Below are 13435 nucleotides of genomic sequence, written 5' to 3'. Positions count from 1 at the left end.
ACACAGATGGCTGCAGTGTTCTACGTTTGCTTTCACAAAACACAAGTGCTGGATCAGACATGAGTGGCATCTAAACTAACAGATGAAACAACTGATGACTGAAAGAAAAATCAACGTATGAGGAATCTATATTCCAGACAGAAATAAAGGTGAATCACAAGTAGGAAATCTCAGCAATTCTGCTGAACGTTTTGACCTCTAGTGGCTAATTCCTGTTTCTTGCTCTCAGATGGAAAACGTCAAATATCTAATTTAAGATCACAAATTCTCACCAGATGGAATGCCAGTACAAGCACGTGAGCAGTGCATGCAGAAGTCTCTTTTGTGTGTTAACCTTTTCAATAGGCCTTTTTAGCCCATTTCGGTGTGCTGAAAGATACAAAGGGACAATAAGTAGTTCTCTGTTCACAGTTAACAAAGCGCTCCTCAGTGCATCCTAAGTAGAAAATATTACTTGCAGCTGACAATTTGACCACGAGATGGTACTATGCGTATATACAGCCATTACAAGGCAGTGGTGACTGGATAATCACCTGCTTGTACCTAAACCACTCTCTGATTTAGATGTTCATAAACATGTATACTGCAAAGGTGCATTTAAAAACACTGATCATGCAAAGAAAGTTAGAGGTCTGAGCACAATTTCCTTACAATTTGCATACAGTTCAAGGGCACGAATCAGTCATTATATACTGCGTTTAGCTCTTTATACAAAAAAAATAAGTTCAAGACACATACTAATATCACACAAAATTGACACTAAAAACGTATGTTTACAATAAACTCACATAATTTTCTAGAAAATCTCCCCAGTGTACTCATATTTAGTGTTTCCCAATTTCTGCACATCTAGTGACCTCCATGCTTCCTATTACAGGTCCAAGCTTACATAAAGCAGCAATGTGCCCTTGCTGCAAAGAAGGTTAATGATGTCCTAGGGTGCATTAGGTAAAGTATTGCCAGCAGGTCAAGGGAGGAAGATCCCTCCCCTTTGTCCAGCACTGGTGAGGCCACACCTGGAGTTCCGTGCCCAGTGCCGGGCTCACCAGCACAAGGGAGACATGGACATACTGGAGAGAGGCCAGCAAAGGGCCAAGAAGATGATGAAGAGACTGAAGCACCTCACGTATGAGGAAAGGCTGGCAGAGCTGGGACTGTTCAGCCTACAGAGGACTTGGGGAGGATCTTATCCATGGATATAAATACTCAAAGGGAGGGTGAAAAGAGGACAAAGCCAGGCTCTTTTCAGGGTGCCCAGTGTCAGGACCAGAGGCAATGGGCATAAACGGAAACACAGGAGGTTCCCTCTGAACATCAGGAAACACTTTTTCACTGTGAGGGTGACTGAGCACTGGCACAGGATGCCTAGAGAGGCTGCGGAGTCTCCATCCTTGGAGATATTAAAAAAGCCATCTGGACAAGGTCCTAGGCAATCGGCTCTAGATGGTCCTTCTTGTGCCAGGAGTTGGACAAGAAACCTCAAACCTCAGCCATTCTATGATTCTGTGAAAGTGAATCTATGCAATTAAGGCTACGCTGTAAACAACTAAAACTAAGGGAGTTCATATTTAGCTTAAATGACACATATAAGCAAGCAATTGTAAAGTTTAACGTGCAAATACTAAGAAAAACACTGAGCTCACTGGACCATATTGTGCAAGTTACCTAGTACAAATCCAAATCTCATTCTGAAATGGCTACAACTACCCCTGAATGCGCCACGGCTTAAGAAAGATATGGGTCCCTTTTTCCTATCATGTTTGTGCCTACGCTGATCTCTACTTCCTATTTTAGGGCCCAGTCATTCAATATCTTCAGATTCTACTACAACTTCTCCAAAGCTGCCTCCCTCATCTTTTCTACTCAAAATAACTAAAAAGCTTTGTCACCTTATGCCTTTTTACCAGCTTCTCAAATTATTCATCGATTTGTGGAAGATCATGGATTTCTGCAAAACTACTGGCAACTCATTCCACAGTGAAAATTATTTTTCTACTGTCTTATTTCCTGTCTTTTGACCAATTACTTATCAATGCAGTAACTTTCCTTTTACACTACAGCAACTTTAAGAATGTATTTAGTCCAAGTCTCCAGTGTGGTATTTTTAAACAGTCTGCATTATGCTCAGAAATGCTACTTTTTTTAGTCATTGCTTTTAACAGGCTTCCTTCTTTTGAAGTGGTTTCACTTTTTTGAAATAGGCACAAGGGCAATGGATATATTGCCTTTTTTTTTTTTTTTTTTTTTACACTCCTTGAAGGCTTTAGGATCCAAGTAGCTTAGGGACAATGTTGGAGAGCAGCACTTCAACACTTATATTTGAATTGAATTCTGTGCATTGAGTTGAGCCAAGTTAAGATTTGCATTTCCTACTCTGTGGTCTCCAATGCATAGCTCTTTGAAGAAATTGTCACTGCCTGTCTTCAAAGGCTTCATATCCTGGAATTTAACCTCATCTGTAAGTAGAAGTTGTCACTCCTTTCTGCTCTTTAGTGTGGTCTGAGAGATAAGAGAGTCCTCAACTTCTGCACAGCAGGCCAGCAAGATAAGCTGAAGGAGAGGTTGCAACATGACATCCCACCCTGTATAAGGAAATTGAACAAACAATTTTGCAAGCGGGTAATTTTTAAAGAAAGCTGAAGGAAAGAGCCATTGCGCACCAGAGCAAGCACGAGCTGAAGACTTTCACAGTACAGGGAACCAGACATGGGTCAAGGTAAGCAAAATTCACTTTGGTTACTCACAAGCATTTGCAGTTGCCTGTCAGGAAAAGTAACTGTCCCTGCTCCAAGACAGTGTTCATGAGGCTTGTGGAAGAGGTGAGCTCCTTACAGGGCAGGAGCCAAGGAAATGCTCTAAAGGCTACAGGAGTTCAATTTGCGTGGAGGACTGCACAAAAAGGGGCAGTAAACAAAAGCTGGTGTCAATGCCTAAGAGGAGTTTGAGAGAAGCAGAAAGAGGCAGCTAAGGCAGACATAGTATTTTGGAACCAAAGGCAACAGAGTTACCCTTAACACAGGGGATAGAAGGCAGGGGGTGAGGGGAGGTAAGCCAGACTACAAAACTGAAGCAGACAGATTACTAAGTGTTTTAGCCACTTGAGCAAGGAGAGAGTCCAGGTTCCAAGCAACCCAGAAGAAAGCGACAATAAGACCCTCGAAGAGTCATATGAAGGAGAGGGAGCCAGACTGCCTATGACTCGCCAGTCTATAAGATAGCCAGGACATCTTCATCACAGAGAAGAAAATATACGAGGTCAGGGCTGGCTCTGTAAGGTTTGAACTGGTGCAGGACTCTGAACTGGGACAGCCATAAAGGGATTTGAAAGCTAGACCAGAATTGTTCACTGAAAACAGTGCGTGGCAAAATTTGTATGGGAAGAAAGAAACAGAGCACACAACCCACTGGAACTCCCACAACAAACACAGAAGGGACAACAGTAATGGAAGAAGGTATCAATGCAAAGGCCAAGGCAAATTTGACATAAGGAGAGAGCAGACCAATGAAAACTGCAAAATGTAGTAATTGTGGCTTTAGTACAGGAGCAATGGCTTTAGATAGCAGGAGAATGCTCTGTGGATTTTTTTTTTTTTTATAGCAAAGGGAGGAGCCTGGATCAGCAAGAGAGGGTAGGTGATAGGATGTATCATATAAGGGGCAGCAGTTACAACCCACAGGTTCAAGGATCTTAATAATGAGTTGGGAGCTGAAGAAATAAGTAAGATGATCTTAAGGCTGAGAAAAACGAGGGTGTTACCTGCTTGTCAGCAAGAAGTCTAGAAAGAGTAACCCCACCACAAAAATCAGAAGAAAAGCAATCACACTACAACCCGTGAGCACCGAACTAGGTGCTCAAAGTTGAGACAACTCTTTTCTCTCTTGTAGTGCTGGACAGAAGCATGTGTGATGTGTATGACGCATGTGTAGGAGACAGTAGGAGATCTTCTGTCTCCTGCAGTTCTCGGTGTGAGATTGCCAGCTAATGTGGTGCAAAGAAGGAACAATTGGTGTTTGATTTGCTGTAATCCAGCATAGTTCCAAGACTACACAGCCATATTGCATTTGAACCAGCAGTGAAGTTTGCATCAGCTGCTGGTCTTTGATGCATACAGACATACATAGTGCAGTAACTGCTGAAAGAGCTTGCACCCACATTGCAAGTGAGGTGTAATAGCTGGTCTCCTGTGCACAGTTTCAACCATGTATTAATGTGGGGAGATGCTGCTTTGAGTGCCATCAATGCCCTTGGGTACACAGAGTAAGATTCCAAATGTAGTCACAGTGTATGCTAACCACAACATCTGTATCATTTGAATGCTCTGGTCTGTTCCACATCCTTTCTTGGGAAGGAAGGAGCTTTTGCATAATCATTTGGTTAACTAAATGATGCTAAGGTATAAGCAAAGGCAGCTCATTAGCCACTTGACACCAGAACAATCAAAGCTCAAAGTGAAGGCCCTTATAGTTACTGGGTACAAAGTCTTAAAGACAGCAGGGCACTACCTGAGTGGAGAAACACATGATCAGTGTTTGCGCATCTCAGGATGTGGACTAGGAGCCGACTGCAGGCAGCTCACAGCCCCAAACTATATCCTCTCACACTACAGGTCTGAGCATCAAAAAATGTGATTTCAAGATCACAATGAACAACAATAACCACCACACAGAAGAAATCAGCACTGAAAGGCTTATGGTGAGACGGGGTCAGCCATTCACTATCACCGTGAGCTTCTCAGCTCCAATACACAGCTACCTGCAGCAGCTGAAGAGGACCTCCCTCATAGTACAGACAGGTAACATCCTTACCATACCTATCAGAGCTCTGGTCTTCCACCCACCTGAAGAACAGAGCTGGTGGCAAAAGCCATCTCCAGAGCTGCACAGAGGTGCCCACATTTAGAAGTGAGGCCAGTGAACTGTTTATCTAAGGTAGAGTCGAGTCTCCTGCTGCTGGGACTGCAGGGTCAAAACTAGATTTCTTTCACAAAGAGACACCGCAGTAGAACAACCAATGGAGGTTCACAATTCTATGATTTGAAAGTATTCGCCAGATCTCTCCTGGCTTTTGGTTTAGAAATGTTTAAACTTAGCTAGCCTGTTACAGATGTGTTCTGTTACAGTGTTTTCTCATGAGACCCCTGAGAAGGCCAGTAGCATTCAGCCCCAGCTTGTTTTACCATAATCTGAGCATTTGGCTGTGACTTTTGCTACAAGACACTGAATTGCAGGAGTAGCAGGTCTGCTGGATCATTCTAGCTGTTCCTAGTTTCTACTCATCTATGAAATACACATCACACTTTCAAACATGGAAGTCTGAGTGCAGTACTAACCTTAGGAAGATTCAACTAGGCAAAAGTTGCTAAAGGGTCAAGACTCTCTCACAAGAAAGGAGATCTATGGCTCCAGATGCAGGCAAGGTCCCTGCAATCTGCTTGGGGCGAGGATGCATGTCAGGAACAGACACAACCAGATCTCTTTGGCTGCAGGATCACATCCTTCCAAAGCAGATGGAACCCAGACTGAATTTCCCATCTCCAGCCTGGGAGACCAAAAACAGTGGAGTGCAGCACTGGAAGAACAGGACCCATGCTTGTGGACCATCTCTGTGAACACGCCTGCCAATGCTCCCATTGGCCAGTACGCTCTGCTTTTACATGCCTCCAAGTCTCACTGTCTCCTGGGCAACTTCACCCTTCTCTTTAACCCCTGGTGTCAAGGTACGTGGTCAGAACAGAAAGGCAGGCTGGGATCAGTCACTTCACAAAAACAGCTTTTGGGCTCTCGCACTCTGCCTCCATGGAGGCTGACTCACCTAGAGCTCCCTTGCCACTCCTGCCCTGCTCCTCACAGCACCTCAGGAAGGAGGTAGGGGCTACTAAAAGCTCAAACCTACCTGCCTCAGCGCTCCTGCCCTGTTCCTGGAATACTTGACTGTAAGAGCCCTGTCCTCCTGCTAAGGAAAACATGTTTGATAGCGTTCCCTATAATAAAGATTTTAAGATGAGTCAATATTGCAATTGGTCTGATTAAGACCACAGTATCCCTCCTAGGAATAGAGAGGTCAGCAATCAGGAGAGTAAAAGAGCTAGCTAGTACAATAGCCTAGGTCTGGAGGGACTTTTCTGAATAAGGAAACAGAAATCACAAGGAAATTCTTCTTTCCTGTCTGATTCAGAATCAGACAAGGACAATATTTTTCCAGGGCAGAACACCAGGAATTGCCAAAGTTCCTGGAGTGCAGTGGAGTCTACTGATCTAAGAGAGATGCAAGTGCATCTGAGACCAGGAATGCTTGCTTCCTGATGCTGTTTTCTTCTAATCTAGATGATGAGGTGTTCTTGGCTAATGAGGCACAGCGGCAGGAGTACATTTTGAACCAAGAGGGTGTCATCTACTGGGGGATTGAAAATGCAGTCCTAGCACAACCCTGGGACTTTAGTCAGGTAAGCAAGAGGCCCAATACGTCTGCACTCTGTTATAGCCACCAGCACAGGAAGGGTACATATCTCCTGTGTGTACAGGATGCTATTCATTGACATACTGTGGCTTTGATGAAAGAACTTACTCTCTGCACTCACTGTCTTTGTCTAAGACTGTGCAGGAGAACAGGGACCACATACCCCAGTCCATGCAGTTTTAGCTACCTTCCCAGGCTGTCCTCTATGAAGAAATATATTGATCTGTATCTGGGCTTTGTGTGTCTTCCTTTCATCAACAGATATAAAAACATTTAACAGAGCTTAGTAATACCATCTCTATTTTATAGTTAAAGTGAGGACACGTAGTTTGCCCAAGGCCATTCGACACAGCCAATTATTAGAATGGGATCTTGTTCCACTTCAGTGCCACCAGATCATAAAAGTACCTCTGTGCCAACCTATAGAGCTTTCCAGAAAAGCATCAATTTCCCTCAATCAGGGGATATAGTATCATGCTAATGCATCGCCCACCATGCCTCAATAAAGCTATAGGTCTGCCTTTAGGATGTTGTGCTTCCCCTCCAAATCTCTGCCTGGAGCTCTCCTCCACAGACCATTTATATAAGACTATCAGCAGAAAGGGAGAAATAATCTGCACAGTTACAAGCCATTCCAGGGACTCCAGAGAACAAACGTTCAGGCCAAATTTCCTGAAATGACGTGTTCTTGTTTCAGTTTGAGGAGGATATTGTTGACATCTGCTTTACACTGCTGGACGTAGGCGAACGCCATCAACGGAACAAGGATCACACTCAGCGCAAGAATCCTATTTACATCTGTCGCACAGTTGCTGCCATGGTAAGAGGAGCAGACAGCAGCCCTGACCCCAGCAGAGAAGACCTGAATGCAGAGCAAAGGCTAGCATCTTCTCAATCCCAGTTTAATGCAACTCACTGACCAAAGAGGAAGCCTGCCCAGAGCTGTTCCAAACAACACCTCCTGCCCATCTCCAGCCCCTCACAATATTCCTGCAGGAGACAAGTAGTACTGCAGGAGTTTCTTAGCAGTGACAATACACTCACAGAACAAAGCTCAGTGGAGACTGTTGCACCTGTTCTGCTCAGCCATGACCTTCATGCTTTGCACAAAAAATGCTTTTGGTTTCATCTGCCTTAACAGTAGCTTCATCAAAGAGGATGAGGTGTATACCTAGCAAAGAAAGGCAATTCCTTAATCCACCTTTCTCTCCTCCTTCCTTGCAGCTGAACTGTGATGAGTTTAGAGGAATCCTGACAGAATATGGAACCGGACAACACTGTAATGGGACATCCCCTTCCAAGTGGCTGGGAAGCAGCCCCATCCTCCGGCAGTGGCTTGCATCGCAATGCAAGCCTGTCCGCTATGGGCAGTGCTGGGTGTTTGCTGCAGTCATGTGTTCAGGTACAGTGGTGGTCAAAGACTTTTGCACTGAGCAAAGCCTTATTTGGTGTGCAGAACCTCTACCATATGCTTAAATTACTAGATTAACGCAGATCCCAATAACATAACCTTTTATCTTTAGGTGAAAGGCAGATCCTCAGTTTCCCCATCAACACTCAGCATCACTAGCCTTGAGATAAAAAGTGTCAGTACACACGATTCACTGAATACACCGATGATAGCTTATTTCCTGAGGGGGCACTGCCTCTTGCAAAGTCCAAACAGCAGGCCTGGTGCCATTCCCAATAGGCCTTGCATCAAAAAAAGCTCTACATTTATCAGCAGAGGCACCCTTAGGGCAGGATATACAACTGATTCATAGGTCTTTCTTCTGTACAGTTCTGAGGTGCCTGGGAATTCCTACCAGAGTGGTCACAGGCTTTACATGGGCTCACAACACTAACAGCAGCCTGAGCGTGGATGAATACTATGATGAAGATGGGACACTGCTTACACAAGACAAGAGTGCTTGTGTCTGGTAAGAAAACATGGCAGGGCCCAAGCAAGAATTTCAGACAACACCTGGATCGAGCAAGTGATGGGGGTGAAAGAGAAAGAGGTAAAGATCTGCAGGAGACAGTTCAGCTGAGGTCTACATGACCTGTTCTTGAGAAATTGCCACAACTTAAACTGAAGAGTGCCCTATTACTATTACTAGGGCCCACATAGGAAGAATAATAGTCCAGTCCAGCTGGAGAAACTCCACTTATACCAAAAAACATGGTCTCCGCTGTCTTCAACATGCACTGAGCTCTTTCAAAGGAGCATTAATTGGCTGTGGTTTGGCTAAAACTTTACAGTACCTCAGGGCTCAGTCCCTTGGTATAGCACGTGATGTGGTCTCTTGCAGGACATTCCACGTTTGGAACGAATGCTGGATGGCTCGAGCAGACTTGCTACCAGAGTACAGTGGGTGGCAGGCACTGGATGCCACCTGCCAGGAAAAAAGCAAAGGTAAAATATCAAAGACATGCTTGGCGGAGGGGCGCAGGACGTGGAGCGAGGAGCCAGTAAAGTAGTTCACTGTTCTTCCCTTCTCCAGCTTCCAATGGAAGGACGCAGAAGGACCCTGTTGACTTTAAGCACTAAATCATCATTCTTCTGTTTGGTTTGTGCAGCTTGTGTAGCTCTAAGAGGTCTATCACAGCACTGCTCCCTGCTGTCCTCCTAAACTAGATACCTCTCCCAACACAGGTTTAAACTAGGCATGAATTTAGTTGGTAAACCATCTGAATCTTAAGTGGGCCACACTTTCTCTTCAGGTCCATCCTTCTGTGGGCCAGCCCCTGTTCATGCCATCAAGGAAGGCGACACAGAAGTTGATTATGATGTCTGCTACTTCTTTGCTGCCATCAATGCCAAGTGCCAGGTTTGGATACAAAAAACAGATGACACCCTGAAGCCAGCTCTGGGTGGCACAAAGTACACTGGCAACAACATCAGCACCAAGAGTGTGGGCACTGAACGCTGTGAAGATATCACACACAACTACAAGTATCCTGAAGGTAAGGAGTTGACAAGTGGCTGAGCACATTCCCTTACAAGTAGAGTAAAGGACTAGAGAGCAGAGCCGTAACAGAGCATTAGGGCCATCCACCATTTCTTCCTACGCTCCCCTTCCCAAATGGCACAAGAACACCTTACTCCTGCTATCTAGAGAATCAAAGCACAGGTCATATCCCAAACTTCATCCTGCTTAATTACATTAACCACCTCTCCTGAAGGTTAGGCCTTTCTTCACCAGCCACTTTTCTGCCAGGAAAACCTTTGTTCCTAATTTCTGTTACATGTACACTTTGTACATTCACCTCCTTTACCCCTGTAATATATAAAGATGGATTTCAGACTCCAACTTTCTGAAAAGGACTGTTGTGCTCCCAAATATTGTCTAATTCCCTCCCTCAAAAAGTAGCTCCCCCTTGTTGTTTCCCTGATCCAACCCTACTGTCTCAGCACATGGCATATTGTCTCCTTGGCTTGCAGTCCCTCACAAGAGAACAGAGTACTGTGCCCTAGCTACAGCGGCAGCTGCCTCTTTTACTCTGACAGGTGTTAACACCAAAGTGCTTTAAAAACTATGACAAATCTTTCCAAGTAGAATCTTTCAGGTACATCCAGTGAATGCCGTATCAGCTGAAATTCTCGAACTACTCCAACCAGAAGCACAACAGGATATCTCTCTATGATCTTAGAAATAGTTATGTACAGTACTGCCAGGATAAGTCAATGCATTTACTGCTTCACACTAGTAAAAAGGAAAGAATACTAAGATATGTGCTCCCTTTTTCGTGACAGGTTCTCTTCAGGAAAAAAAAGTACGTGACAAAGCCTACAGAAAGATAAAGAAACTTGAGACAACCAGCAGCAACAGTGAAACACAGTTTAGCTCCACTCCTACTGCCCTTGAAGAGTCAGTTAATCGTTTCATCCACCTTCAGCCGGAGAGTTCTCTGCTACTGGGACAAGATGTTCCACTTTCCATTGAAGTGTTTAACCACAGTGGTGAAGAAAAGGCTACTCACCTGGTAGCTGGGGCCCAGTCTCTACATTATAATGGTGTGCCTGTTACCCAGGTTTGGAAGGAAGAGTTTCATTTTATCCTCAAAGGCCATGAAGGTAAGAACCCTACTGGGTACATGGCTAGAAGAGTCTTCCACCCCCCCGCCTCACTTCAGGAAAAATGCACTTAGCCGTAAGTTTACAAAAGGCTGGCTGAATAGTTGATTGTAGGCAACTGAAATTAAACACTTTGGCAACATCACCTTAGAGATTTTGAATCTGCAGATCCAGTTGGGATCACTTGAGCTTTGAATGCTGCAGTTTTTAGTGCAATGTTGAGTGCTAAACACTCCTAGGTGCCATGCAGGCTAAGACCTGACTGTACTTATCTGCATTATCAACTGTATTTCACCACTCTGTATTCCAGCTAACAACCTGCAGGTCTTTGTGCCTTACTCATGCTACAGAAAAGAGTTGGGAGAGAACCATCTGCTTAGGCTGACTGCCACACTGAGAGACGATGACTCCTCCAACATACACTTTGCACAGGAAGAGATCAGCATTTGCAATCCCCCTCTCACTATTGAGGTTAGATCAGTCTATCATTCTGTTACTGCAGTAGTGAGAAAACAGCTTTCTTAGTCATAAACAGCAAAAAATTCTGCTGGGTTGAGCGGCTCTCCTCACAGTGTCTTCTTTCAAAGCACTGAGACATCAGTTTGGGAAAGGCGAGTTGTGCCATGCTTGTACATAGTACCCACACTTCTACCTCGTTTGTGTGTGAGAATAAGGAAATCCCGATGACTCCTAACTCACTTGCCAGTCCAGGAATCAGAGGCTGCAGAAGAAAACTACAGCAGAAAACTGTAGTTGAGAAGAAAGTAAGCTGCCCCTCTTCTGACAACCAGCAGCTCAGGCTGAGATCTCTGGCACAAAAAAAAAAGTCACTTATCTTCCTTTCATCATATAAGAATATCTTTCCTTCTCTGAGATTCAGTTAATTTCCTTCTTTCAACAGTTTCCAGAAAACGTGGTACAATATCAGCCAAGCACAGCAAAGATCAGCCTCTGGAACCCTCTCAATGAGCCCCTGGAGAAGTGTGTGATAGTGGTTGCAGGGCGAGGGCTCATTTACAGACAAAGGAGGTACAAGTAAGTGCAAACTGATTGATCCAAGAACGGTAAATGGAAAAAGAGACACACTACAAGCTAGAGAAATCCTTGCACAGGACAGGCTCCCCCCAAAAATAAGCTGGCAAAATGTGGCAGGAAGAAACTGCTACAGCATGAAAGCCCCAGACATTCCACTCTTTATTTACAGATAATACAGAAGATTTTCACACTGAAAAGGATAAAAGCTAGATAACAGAACTTTCAATAGATGTGTAATACATAAGTTGAAGCCAGCATGACATTTGTGAAAGCTTCAACCCCACAGGCCTAGACAGCAGAAGGAAACCTCCCTGACAGCAAAAAGGGTAACAAGAGAAGTACCACAAGACTTGGACAGAAATACACGTTAACTAAGACAACAGTTATAGGTCACTGAAATGAGCTATGAAATTTAGAAATTATTTGCTGTTGAGAAATCAATTGCTTTTTAGCTAGCCACTTGGACATTCATAAGTGGGGTAAAATTATGCTGTTTGCAACATATCTTTCCACTCATTACTTACCGTCAGCAGTAAGGACAGTCCCTGGATACAATTTTAACACTGTCTTCCCCTTCGATACTGAAGAACCAGGCAAACCTGACTCAGCCAACAGTAATCCAAAAAGGCATGCTCTCCTTCACATGAAAAACAACCCCACATTTCTCTCAAGAAGCTGCATTAGGACAAAGTAACCTTAGATGCCTCCATTGGGAGTTCAACCTTCCTATCACATCTCCCTCCAAAGCTACTCATGGTAGCTTAGGTAACTGCTAGCCACCTTCTATTTTTTTCTTTCCTTTTTCTGAAACCACACTCGTGTCTAGCAAATGCATCTCCTGGGCCCTGGGAACTAGAAATGCAAAGAGGTCCACTTCCTGTATCCCTTCTTGCCTTTCAGGTTGGACTCTGTGCAACCTAAAAGCATTCAACACCTGCAAATCCTGTTCACTCCCACCCAAGCAGGGCCCAGAAGACTCACTGCACATCTTACCTGCCTTCAAGTCCAGAACCTGAAAAGCTATAAAACTATCAACATTGCAGCCACCTCATGGTCTACTTAGAACAGGTCCTGCCATCCTGTTTACAAAAGAGTGGTCATGGTCTGTGCCCTGATTTTAGGTAGGCATAGATGTTAACAGTTTAATTAAAGCTATACTTCAAACCATGTCTGACTTTGATTATTTGTACAAACTCTACTCTGTCCCATCTGTCATTATGCCCACTCTCTAGTTTACTAAGTTGAGCCTTACTATGACAAAGATGGGCTAAATGCTCATTGTGGTTTAGCTCTGCTTGGCAACTAAAATACCACACGGCCATTCACTCACTCCCTCCCCTCCTCCCCAGTGCTGCAGTGGGACAGGGAGGAGAATCAGGAGAAAAAGACAGGCAGAACTCATGAGTTGGGATAAAAACTGTTTAACAGAACAACAAAGGAAGATAAAACAGACAGGTGGAAAAAAAAAAAAGTAACAGAACATACTAAGCACACAATTCCGAGTACAATAACTCACAGTGAATCCTGATGCTCAGCTCACTCCCAGGTAGTGAAAAAACATTGCCCCACTGCCGTCCTCACTTTATATACTGAGCATGATGTCACATGGTATCCAATATCCTCTTGGCTGATTTTGGTAAGCTATCCCAGCTGTTGGCTAATTGGTAAACTATTGCAGCTGTGTCCTCAGGCCACAGGTGCCACCCTGCCACAAGCTCCGGCTCCTCTCCCAGCTCCAGCAAAAATTAACTCTGTCCTAGCTGGAACCAAGACAATACTCAAGCAGATGCTGCATTTCTCACCACGCATATGTGTTGAACCCACCACTGCTTAGTCATTTTTCCCTACCCATGGCAAAAAAAGGAGGTCCTAGAACTTTAAAGTGA

General features: G+C 44.3%; 1 protein-coding gene across 1 annotated transcript; it reads left to right on the top strand.

Moving 5' to 3' along the window:
• Positions 1-2498: 2498 nt before the first annotated feature.
• Positions 2499-12716, top strand: EPB42 (erythrocyte membrane protein band 4.2). The gene is made up of 13 exons (XM_010129073.2): positions 2499-2716; positions 4608-4793; positions 5487-5717; positions 6325-6443; positions 7155-7277; positions 7682-7859; positions 8238-8376; positions 8749-8852; positions 9161-9403; positions 10194-10514; positions 10825-10985; positions 11416-11549; positions 12450-12716. Exons 1-13 carry the CDS (start codon positions 2707-2709, stop codon positions 12610-12612), a joined length of 2112 nt encoding a protein of 703 aa, XP_010127375.2. The 5' UTR covers positions 2499-2706; the 3' UTR covers positions 12613-12716.
• Positions 12717-13435: the final 719 nt, after the last annotated feature.

Source organism: Chlamydotis macqueenii, chromosome 16 (genome assembly GCF_036417535.1).
Source record: "Chlamydotis macqueenii isolate bChlMac1 chromosome 16, bChlMac1.mat, whole genome shotgun sequence".
Classification (NCBI taxonomy): domain Eukaryota; kingdom Metazoa; phylum Chordata; class Aves; order Otidiformes; family Otididae; genus Chlamydotis; species Chlamydotis macqueenii.
This window is presented reverse-complemented; position numbering and strand designations above follow the sequence as displayed.

Coding starts and splice junctions, on each gene's coding strand:
- EPB42 (XM_010129073.2), top strand. Junction 7,860..8,237: donor TGCTGCAGTCATGTGTTCAG/GTACAGTGGTGG, acceptor TCTTCTGTACAG/TTCTGAGGTGCCTGGGAATT. Junction 9,404..10,193: donor CAACTACAAGTATCCTGAAG/GTAAGGAGTTGA, acceptor TTTTCGTGACAG/GTTCTCTTCAGGAAAAAAAA.